Source organism: Perca fluviatilis, chromosome 11 (genome assembly GCF_010015445.1).
Source record: "Perca fluviatilis chromosome 11, GENO_Pfluv_1.0, whole genome shotgun sequence".
In the NCBI taxonomy this organism is placed as follows: Eukaryota; Metazoa; Chordata; class Actinopteri; order Perciformes; family Percidae; genus Perca; species Perca fluviatilis.
In genome coordinates this window covers 21,935,771-21,947,824 of record NC_053122.1, presented here as the reverse complement: position 1 = coordinate 21,947,824, position 12,054 = coordinate 21,935,771, and the positions used below count along the sequence as shown (strand labels likewise).

The 12,054-nt window shown below is 39.2% G+C and overlaps 1 protein-coding gene across 2 annotated transcripts in view; it reads right to left on the bottom strand.

Moving 5' to 3' along the window:
• cacna1eb (calcium channel, voltage-dependent, R type, alpha 1E subunit b) overlaps positions 1–12,054 on the bottom strand; it is a 60,396-nt gene that overhangs the window by 34,222 nt on the left and 14,120 nt on the right. For both annotated transcript variants that reach the window (XM_039815503.1, XM_039815504.1), the window contains exon 5: positions 11,640–11,779. In XM_039815503.1, coding sequence (XP_039671437.1) covers positions 11,640–11,779 — 140 coding nt within the window. The remainder of the gene's footprint in view (positions 1–11,639; positions 11,780–12,054) is intronic.

Here is a 12,054-nt window from a genome sequence, read left to right as displayed (position 1 = left end):
TTGACAGAATTTACAATAGGGAGTGGGAATGACTTTCGAGACGTATCTCTTCTGAGGAGTCCGCGGCAAGCTTCATTAATGACCAATCACATCAAATTCTCTCATCTCAATCCAAAGATTTATTCCAAACAGGCAGGGGTTGAAGAATCAGAGAGACAGTCAGAGTAAGACAAACTAACCAGGCAAGGAGTAGGCATAAATCAGAGTCTGAGGCTTGATGGATAAGATTGAAATGGAATCAGAGTAGGAATAGATATGAATGACACTTTTTCCTACTCTGCGGATTCACAGGGTTCAGTATTCAGGGTCAGGATCAAGATCAGGTTACAAAGAACAACACTGGAATGTTTAGTTTTAACGCAAAAAACAATCTGGTAATTTATAAATGTGGCGTACGCACAAAACAGGGCTGAAAATGTGTGTACTCCGCTTCCCACACAAAGGTTGTGGTTTATTAAATTACAAACTTGACGGGAGAATGTGCGGTCCTCCACGCAAACTCTGATCCATACATACGCAGTCAAAAATATATTGAATTGAATTGGAGACAAAATAGGAATTGGTGACACAAATGGTGAGGTGGTGAACTGAAGTCAGACTGCAGAAAGTAAATGTGGGAATAACGATTACTCTTAATATGTTTAAGTATTGATGCCTCACACACATTTCTTCACACCATATCATGAAGATTAAATCCAGCAGTGTTATTTGCGCTTGTACTGATACTGACACTGATCATTGTTCCATAAACACCTCCAACTCATCTTAAATCAAAAGTCATTCTTAATATTTAATCAACGCTGTCTCACCGTCACAGAGTCCGCTACGGAACGAGGAGGAGATGGCCCAACTCCATGGAATACAGAATAGCATCAAATACCCTAACATTAAACAACGGCATTACACAGTGTAAATAACTAAATATCAGTCTTTAAAACTGTGCATATATAATCAAATGTCAAAGTCTGGAAATACAGCCGTTAAGCTCTAGCGCAATCGTTACACTTAATGTCCTCGTTATCGGTCCGAACTTTAATACTGTTCATAACAAAGCCTGCATGAAGAAAAGTGTGTTTGCATATTAGACTTTCGTCTTCAGATTGTATCTCAGGGTGGGGGATACCACTAGTTGATGCTGTGATTTTGGCAAGGTGTTAACAATCACTCCAGTTGTTGTAAACATATAAATACTGCGGTGACCCCCGTGCGTAATGCTGCATGATGGCACTGCTGGCCCTGCAGGAGGACTAACCCCCAATGGAAGAATCAGGAGAGAAACTTCAGGGACCATGACGATGACTGGCTAATATGCCGATTTAAATTCCCTAAAGCTGAGCTCTTGGATCTATGTAGTGAATTGGGTCCAGTAGAGAGGGCAAAACGACTTGTTTGGATATCATTTATAGTTCCGTTTTGGAAGATATTATTAATAAAGGTAGTCTATAGATCCGGTTTCCCTACACTGTGCGACAAATTATAATTAAATTGGCAGCAATTCCAGAGCGTCTGAGAGGTATTGTGCTTTTTCTCCGCCAGTCGTCATGATTCGGCATGATTCAGTGTAACAAAAGATCAACTGCCAGGGTCATTAACATACTTATCAGCATTCACAAGGTGCTTTGCATTTACTAAAAATGGGCGCGTACAGGGCGGAATAACACTTGTAGGTAATCTCTGATTTATAAAGGGAACATTACAGCGTACACACGGTTTTATAAATCAGACTTTTTTTTGGCGTACGCCATTTTGGGCTTTTGGGCGTACGTACACTTTTAGTAAGGATCCTACACACAGTTTTATAAATGAGACCACTGGTGAGTATTAAACTGACAGAGTAATCAGGGGAAATGAGAAGCAGGTGAGTGTGTGGGTGGAACGGGTCAGGTGGGAGAATAGGTGGGAACGGGATTACTGAAGGACAGGAGGGAGTGGCAGAGTCTGGAATGAGATGCAACAGAGCAGACTGAATAATTAAATATTGAGATCAGGAAGGAGTTGTGACAAGTTTAAGGAGTCAGGAGTCTCTAGGCTAGCTTATATGGGGAAAACTGACCTTCTCTAAGAGTTGGTCATCACAAAATGTTTATATAGAACCACAAATATAAAAGGGTACTGCAGTGATTTATTGTTGAACTTCTGTAAAGTTGAGAGATGCCTGAGAGACACTTGAGAAGAATGGTCGAAATCAGTGCAGTTGAGGCCAAGATATGCTGACTCTTAGCCCTGAGTAAAGGTTCCAAAAACGCTACAATTCTTATAATACACCTAAATAGCATCTTTTCTTAGACCCTGATGATTGCCATAATTTTCAAACTTCACACCTCCATATTCTAATGCAGCCTTTAAGTTATACATTGTCGGCCTCCAGGCACAAGTCAAGATGGTAGATCAGTGTTATTTCTAGCCAACAGGGCTCTAGGGATGGCAATGTCAGTTTGTTGGTCAGTTGGTCGCTCAGTCAGATTAAAGTTGAAATTGGAGCAGACTGTAACCTAATTAACATACCTACTGTAAATAACATGCCAGTCTTTCAAATCACTGTAGCATGTATAGTCCGACGCTCTTTATATGTTTTAATTCGGTGCATGTGTCAGAAATGTCGTTTCTACTTACAAATAACAACACAGTGAGTGGCGGCGGAATACCAAATCAAATTAATGTAAATTCATCAACATGACAAACAATTAACACACATTAAGTATTTCTATTTGGCTTTCTGTTAATTTGTGGCACTAATAGAGATAGCATAACAAGTGAGTGAGTGAGTGAGTGAGTGAGTGAGTGAGTGAGTGAGTGAGTGAGTGAGTGAGTGAGGAGTGGAGTGAGTGAGTGAGTGAGTGAGTGAGCCAAGGAGATGACACAGCGAGAGACACTGACACTGAGACAGAGCGGGAGCAGAGGAGTGGGAGTCTGTGGAAATAGCCTTCAAAACAAACACACTGAACAAAGGCAGGTAGCAGCACCGCTCGTTCAAGGCTGCACTTTGAGTTCAACAATTCAGCGGAGGCTCCGTCAAAAATTAAAGCAAATATTCTGTTTGTGGCATGTTATGAATCATCCCTACACACACACAGAGAGGCCATTTTCTTTTGTTTAGTTCAGAAAGTGTCTTCCTGCTGAAACAGAATTCTAAATAATCATGCAAACCAACATTTTCATAGTCTTTCAGCTTCCAATATCACACATAGAGTTTACTTGATTTGTTGTATGTAACAATTTGCATCTAACATCTTTGGGACCATGCAGATGCACATGATAGCACATGATCACTGTGTTCTGAAGTTTTAGTGCATCCACCAGTAAATTAGACTACATCAAAAATCCAGTTTTGCAGGAGTGAAAAATTCACTGCATTGTAATAACATTTTGCACAGAGAAAAATATTTACTTTTTCAAGGCTTTCAGTACAGTGAAGAGACAATAAAATACATGGGGCAGCTACACACAAGCCCCTCTACAGATTCAACTATGTAACAATCCAGCAACGAGTTGATGTTCATACTGAGAGGCTAATCTCTTCCTCTTTGGCTCTTTAAGTAAAGCACCATTGCACAGTATTACACCAAACTGGCTCTGGAGAGGCTGAATTCATTACATGCACAGAATGCAGCCTCTCCCACACACCTACACCTACACTAAGAACACCACCAAAAACTACAGTAATCAGCAGCATCACGTTGCTCACCATTTCAGCACAGCTCTGCATATGGTAATGTGTGTCAACACATTAATGGCTTTGAATTAAATCTGGAAAAAACATAAACCATAAGTCTAATTGAAATGTTAATACTGCACTGTTGAATAGGGATTACATTTTTTTAAAAAAACATGTTTTTACTATTAGTCATTGAATAACTGGCTGGGTGTATATTTTCCCAAAGAAAACCCACCTAGGACTATAAGCTATTGTTTGTTCTGTTAAATTATGATAGCAAAATTGGAGATGAGACCACTGCAGCTGTCCTTTAAAACACCTGGTATAATATGTGCAGTGGGACTGGTGCTTACTGATAGGTTTACATGCAATGCCAATCATGTACAGGTAGATCAGACTAATTTACCAACAACTAATTAACTGCCCTGGAGCCTAGACCTAGATTGGGTTGCCCCATCTATTTGTAAATCCATAACTAAGTTTGTGCAAAGTGCAAAGCAAGTGCAAAATCCTTTTACATTCTACCTAACTAATTGTCGGTTTAATCCCCAGACCGACAGGATAAAATCTGGGCGGGGAAAGTGAAAGAACAGCGCTTGTCCCGCCCTCATCACCACCACTGAGGTGCCCTTGAGCAAGGCCCTTAACCCCAACCGCTCCAGTGGAGCTGCTCAGTGGCCAGCAGATCAGACTGTGGTTGTACTGGGCAGCTTCCAGGTATGAATGTGGAACTGTGTGAATGTGATAAGGGCGTACCTGCAAAAGAGAGGCCGCCTCTCAGTGAACCTTCCCTGAATAAATAAAGGTTAAAAAAGAAAAAAACAAAAAGAAAAAAAAACTACTAACTAGTTTCAAATGACTTATTTGCTCAATTGAGTTGTACACCTAAAATGTGAGTAATGTCTTAGCTTGTAGCAACTTTAGTAAATCAGTTGAAACATCTGTTCATCAAGTTACATAAACTGCAACATAAATTCCAAAAATAACAATCGTAGAGGGTCAAACAATATATTAAATGTGACTGCCACATATGTCACACAATACAGTAACATGAGCTATTTAAATTAGCTGGATACAACCGTGAATGTACATAATAAACCATTTTCAGCATGTAGCTTGCTAGCTCAAAAGTTGTTGTTGTTTCCCGTAGCGAAGGGATTTTGAGAACGGCAACACACAGAGAGCAGAAGCGGAGGGGATGAACCACCCGCTGGTTGTCAGGATTTATTCTGGAAATGTACTTCCGTTGATCCAGACTAATGTTAACCTAACTGTTATTTAACCTGATGTTTTAAGCAACACTTTTGTAAATTGAGATATTTTTTTGCTAAATCAAATTTAAAACCTCCCAAATTATTATTTTACAGCATTTTTGATCAAGGGTCAGGTCAGTTGTGTCAACTATATTTCACTTTAATTACATCCCCACAAATGAACACAACACAGAAAAAGTGGGGCCATGCAGTAGTGCTCTGGCATGCAAAGACAGACACACAGGAGTGGGTCTTTGTGCCAGATGGCTAATGAATCACCCCCAACTCCCACCCAGTTGTATTTTTCATCCTGTATAAAGAGCGACAATTTTTGTCACACAATATATATCACGTAATATATACAAGTTTGTGTCACACAAGGGAAAGCTGATATCCTTCATACAACATGATGGGAACTTGGAGATGAATATCATTCAGGCCTGATGAGTGAGTTGTCAGAACTAATCTAACAACATGAGAGCGACAGGTTCACTGGCAACAATCTGTACTGAAAGCCTTAAATGGAGTAACAAACAAACACACACACTGACACACAAGTCACTTGGGAGACATTATATTGCTAATCAAAGCATCAAGTCCACCTGTGCCAATGCCTTTGCCCCAGGATATAATTGACCATTTTAGGAATCAGTGAATTAATTTGGTTTGGTAAGTTGTTCTAGCTTTTGTCCTTTTTGCTACACACTCTTCAATCAGATTAAGGATTTTAATTGAGCTCAGTGTCCCAGCAGATTCGCTTCTAGCAATGCATTAATATGAAATGGAATGAAAGCCGCCAGCGCTGGCCCAGTGGCCTCGATTTTATTCCCAACCGGCTATGACACATGTGTGTTTTCTTTTAAGTCTGACTTACTTGTAGTGTCAGACTAAAGTGTGTGTGTGTGTGTGTGTGTGTGTGTGTGTGTGTGTGTGTGTGTGTGTGTGTGTGTGTGTGTGTGAGAGAGAGAGAGAGAGAGAGAGAGAGAGAGAGAGAGAGAGAGAGAGAGAGAGAGAGAGAGAGAGAGAGAGAGAGAGAGAGAGGGAGGAGAGCAGAGCAGCATATGTGCTACCAGAAAATGTGTCAGATAGGTGGCAGGAAACCAGGTCGTCAGTTACCAGCTGTGGCTGGAATTGGGCAAGAAGATGATCTGTAGCCTGTAGAAAGTACATTGACAACTTTGTGTATTTTATGCTTTAGGTGACATGGTTTCAGTTGTACGAGAACAATTTAACTACAACAATTGAGTCCATAGAAAAACCTGCAGTAACTGATTTTTTTAGCCACCTTTTGGACAACAGGGCAGCCTTTTAAGTTGATATGGTGAACTTGATAGCAGTGTGATTTTTTACACATCTAGCAGTTAGGGAGCAACATTATCATTGTTGGGAGTTGTGTTTCTGGCCACCTGATGAATGTAAGTCCAATTCACCATCCCTTTAGCTCTGTTTTTGGTCTCTACTAACTCCTAAAGGAAATTTCTTGCTTCTTAGCTGCTAAATGCTCCACTATCTTCACCAGGTAGTCACTAACTTTGTCTGTCTGCTGTTTGGTTTTGAGCAGGTACTGAATGGTTAGACGCTATAATGATAGCAGTGAGATTTAAACAAAATGTAAAGTTGGCGGACAAAAATGAGCTGAAACTCGCTATAAAGCTTGGCTGATAATGACCCCTTTCACATTGTCATTTGATAAATTGTTATTTAAAAAATATTGATTATGGCCTCTTTAATGTGCACTGCATTGATAACCAAATACCTTTCAAACTGCTCTCCAGTGACCTCCAACCACTAATGCTCAAACTTTTGCCCCAATCTTGTATGAAGACTCCGTGCGTAAATAGACTGTATAAATATTGTTGGACTTAAGTGTAAGTCAAAACATATAGTATCATAGTGTCTGTAATTCAAGCCCTATTTGACCACCACAGACACACAGTAGAAATGAAATGATTAGACAGTTAATTGATTTGTCGATCCACAGAAGTTTAATTGGAAACCATTTTATAATCAAGTGGTCTCGCATTGCCAGACCTATCTCCACAGCGCTGTGTTAGCACTGGAGTATGGTCTGGCTACACTGCTTATATATTCCGGGATAGGGGAAAAAATGTTCTGGCTTGTTTGTATTTCTTTAAACCAATCTCAAACGTCCTGGGCAGCGCTAAATCCTGGATGCAGCAACAGTGCCCTTTGCAAAATAGTTAGCAGAGATAGCAGAAGGTGAGCCAACGTCAGGCGCGTCAGGCTATATCCCAGCAATGTACATCCGTTGAGCCAGACCAATAGTAATTGCTTAAACCACTTTTAAAATTTTTTTTTTTTTAAGATTTAGCTGGTTCAAGCCTCTACAAATGTGAATATTTCCTGGTTTTCTTAAGCCTCTTTCACAAATGTAGTCTTTCCCTGAAATGTGCAGGGACATTTCCTGCATGAGGTCATGAAAGAATGGAAGAAGTGATCGATATACAGTGAAATCAGTCCCACCAATTTCCCCACTCAGGACCTAGTAACAGGGAAAATGCTGGTATGGCTGTGGTATGGATGCAAGCAGGAACATTGCAGGGATAAGCACTGTTGAGCTGTCCCTTCCCCCCATCTATTCTGTCATTGTCAGGACAAGTGTCAAAAAGCGCAAGGCGGAAATGTTCCTGAATGCTATGTGTGTAAAAGGCTTTAGTCTTCTATGACAGTAAACTGAATTATTTGGGTTTTGGACTGTTTGTCAGACAAACAAGCATTTTAAATAAGTCAACTTGAGTAAATCCTGTACTTTTAGGTCACATCACATGTAGGGGGGGGAGGTTATTTTATAAACCAAACGATTAATCAGTTAACTGAGTAAATGACTGTTAAAAAGGTATCACTAATGACATTAATTGTTATGTAAGACACACATGTTCAAGCTCCCACCAATGTGTTTTGGAGGACAGTAATGTTCAGAGCGAGCTGTGGTGTGGACCCAATGTCCACACCACAGCTCGCTCTGAACTCCATCAAACGGTTACACAACTTGCACCACTGGCCTTCAAGTGTTATCCTACGCCGAATCTCTGTTTTTAGCAACACTCACATTTTGTATGCTTGATGGGCGGCTGGTAAAAGACAACAGTTTCCTGCAGCTGTGGTCATCTGGTTGGTTACAACAAATTAACAGCAGAATTTAAGTATTAAAACATACAAGCAGCGTATTTATTTAGCCATACTTTCTTGAAACAATGACTGAAGCATACTGTGAATATGGCTAGAGTATGGGTTTGTTTCTGTACGTTTCTGTTTCATTTGAAAAATCCATTGTAACTGCCTTTACTGCAAAAAAGGAAACTACAAATTAAAAGCCTTGTTGACAATTAATATTAAATTATTACGCCTTTGCATTTTCATATCATTGGAGTAATATAAGGTTCATATCACAGATTGTCCTAAATGCCTGTGAAGAAATTGAAAATATAATTTTACTGACGTGTTTCTCCAGCCAGCACTGTATTTAAAAAAAAAAAAATAGTCAAAGGCTTGTGAATAACGAGCTGTTGCTTTCGCACCAAACTGTGTTTTTTTTCCGTGAACGAGCCATTTATTGAGAAACTGAAAGCAAAATATTATGTAGCAAACTTTGACAGACCTCTAATGAGAGAATTTCAAAGCATCCCAATAAAGCAACCAGTACTGTTAATTTAAACTGACTAAACACTTTAACCTTGTAAAATTCTGTGGAAATCTGTCAACAACACAGCTGTTGAGTGTTTAGACTGGCACTAACTGGTCTGTAAACGTGATGCTGATGTGCCTTTTATGTAAGCGGCAGAGAGAAAGACAGCGGGATAGAAAGACAGAGAAATAAGAGATACTGAGAAAAAGAAATATGTGGGTGTCAGGTTGAAATGAGATGTCAACATGCCAACAGCAATCTTCCCTGCATGCTAAATACTGTACACTTAGCCATAAACAGCATAGGTGATAACAATGCTTAACTCCTGCACAATTAATTTACTAAACCTTTAGTCTTAAGGGGAACAAATGAAGTCTCTCCATCATCCTTTTCACACCTTGTTTCCCCTCCCCTTTCTTCTCTCTTTCTCTATGGCATCCATCCGTTCTTCCAGTGCTTTTGCATAACAGCGCTGCATTCACATTTAATTCACAGAGGTCCTGGGGGCAAACCGAAGCAGGTTTTAGACACAACTGCCAATCCACTTATCCACCCACCTATTGCTGACTGCAGAGCCTTTCTGTGCCATGGAAACACACATTTTCTTGCATTTATGTGTTGTGTTTTTCTGTGGATGTATGCAGTGTTTATATGCTTATAAAAAATTAACAACATATATCAACAATAAAGACCTGACTATAGGGTCAACCACTGCTGACCAGGTGTCAGTCATGAGGTACAGCAAGTGGGGATGAGAAGCCTTTAAAATGCACCACAAACACGCATGGCAACGATACTGATAAACGTTGACACAAGCAGCGTCACATGCATGAATGCACCAACATAACTTGACAATCAGTGTCGCAAAATTAATCCTTTGGTTCACCAGCCACAGTCTGGTAAAGTTAAAATGAATTCTGTCAAAATTAATTGCAGAATCATTTGCTGAGCATTAATTTAAAACATTTTTTTTTCCTCTCCACTCTCTAATACAACCGGTGAAGTTTGTAATTCATCATGGAGTTCAACCAAATTTAAAATTAAAAGCAAGCAGTTGCAAGGATACACACACATATATGCTCTGTTAAGAGTAACACTTGGCATTTTAATATTGAAAGGCTACTTTGCTCAAGTCCAACTAGAATCTAGAAGGTAGTTAGGATGCTGGCAATATTCTATATTTTTCTTGTAAACAAATCCCATGAAAAGAACATAATCAACAATTATATTGCTTTTACTAACAAGCCTGTGTTGCCAAAGCCTGATATAGCTTATTACTCGGTGCCATAGACTTCCATTTTTCAAAATCACATTGACAAGCCACATCCTTGCACTGGGTGACATGTTCCTTTATTACGATAAACACAGCCACAGAAGTTTATTTTGAGTCGATCCCACATACACTGTCCTGTTGCTGTAACTACTCACTAGAGAAGTGAATGTGTATTGATCCGTGGCTGAAAATAGTCCCCAACAAATGCTCTATTTACTCCTGTTGGACTAAGTGTGTTAAAAACTACAGTGCCCACCTGTTTTAGGAAATTACTTTTTCCTTTTTTTTTTACTATAATTGTGAAACATCAAATTTATGTCATCAGTAGAAAAGAATGGGCTTGGCATTGAATGCCACAAAGTATTCAGAGACGGAAAAACACGTTGTTTTGGTATTTTCATGTGATTTGTAGAAAAATGCTATACAGCATAACGGCAGCCTTATCCTTAAAGTTTATACAAGTTTAAAAATGGAAGAAGTACAAGGTTAGAGATTATGTTTAGATATGGGTTTACATTTTTACAATTTTGGGGTATATTTATCTTCATTATTTGTCCCATTAGTCTCTAAAGCCATAAAAGGCATATTCTATTCTACTGTAGTAGGCCTGCCTACAGAGGAAATTGACCTTGTATCTTGTTAGCTTGTAAGCGGTCAGAGATAACAAACTTTTACTGAAGGAGGGGAGCACAAAAAATATATAAAGTTACTGTTATAATCAGATATCCAGAAATATTTAACAATCAAACAAATAGTAGACTCCTTTTGCATAGTAGAAGACATATAACTCGTCAGCACTGTTAACATCTGTTTTCAGTCATAAATACTGTACATTAGCTAACGTTAATGTTATCAAACATATAGCCACAACATATGGCAATACATATGCAAACACAGCAGTGCATTAGAGAAACACTTATTCAATAGTCATCCGCTCTTGTACAGAAAAGCCAAACCCCACTTCAGCGCTACAGTTAGCTTCTGCTCCACTAGCTTTTGTTGGGAGATGTTGTTTAATATTAGCAATACTAGCAAAAATAATCAGTTTTCTATCATCAGTAGTACCAATGTAGCTAAGAATATGTAAAAAAAAATACCAAGTATTTTGTTTGAGAGTGACGAATAAAAGAAAAGCTATATGATAAAATACATTATTGAAGCTATTGGAACAGAAGTTAACATGGAAAGGTGGCAGGACTGACTGTTTGACTACATAGATACTACATAAATGACTACATAAATAAAAACATGTTTCTCAAACCCAACACTGTGACCAGCAATGTATTAAATGTCATTTTTGTTGATAATTCCACATGCCATAAAAAGAACAATCCAGGTGATTAATAATTTTAATGATGGTTGTATTCCATTTAGGTGAGCCAACTACAGGGTCCTGGTATTGTGCACACTGGCTCACTGGAATGAATGGCTTAGAATGAAGTGTGCCATCGCGAATGTTATTAGTCACACCTGTGCTTTTTTTTTCCAGCTATGACTGCGTTGAAGAAGATCTATTAAGCATCCAGACACAAGGAGAAAAACAGAAGGAAAGCTTCGCAAGATGGTTAGACACTACCGCCAATCCAAAGTCTAAGTACTAATTGCTTTGCTCTGATTTGATTGGCTCACAGTCAGAGTGTACAGCGATGCTCAAAAAGTTGGTTAGTTACAGAGAACTGATATTTGTTCCTCCTTCAAAAACAGATTTCATCAGTATGCTTGGCAAGTAGTAACTTAGGAATTGGTTGACAATGTTTACAGCAAACATTTCTCACTACCAGGTTGTCATAGAGACCAAGTGATGTCACTCACCCACTGAGGACGACTATGAAGTCCATGACGTTCCAGCCGTTCCTCAGGTAGGAGCCTTTATGGAAAACAAAACCGAGGGCCACCAGCTTGATCCCCGCCTCGAAGCAGAAGATCCCAATGAAGTACGGCTCTGTCTTCTCCTGTGGAAATAATGTACAAGAAGCAGGTCAGCAGAGTCTGTAAAAAAGTCAAAGCTATAACCTGTTAAGCATACGCAGGATTCACACATAAACACATGAATAGACTATATCCCATTTACAATTGAGGAAGTGCGTGCAGCAGGGGGATAGAAATACACTGCCATAATGTCATGATAGCTCATATTTGGACATTAGTCCTTTACTTAACTAAAATTAGCAATACCACAATGACGTATTACTCCATTACAAACAAAAGTAATACATTTACAATTATA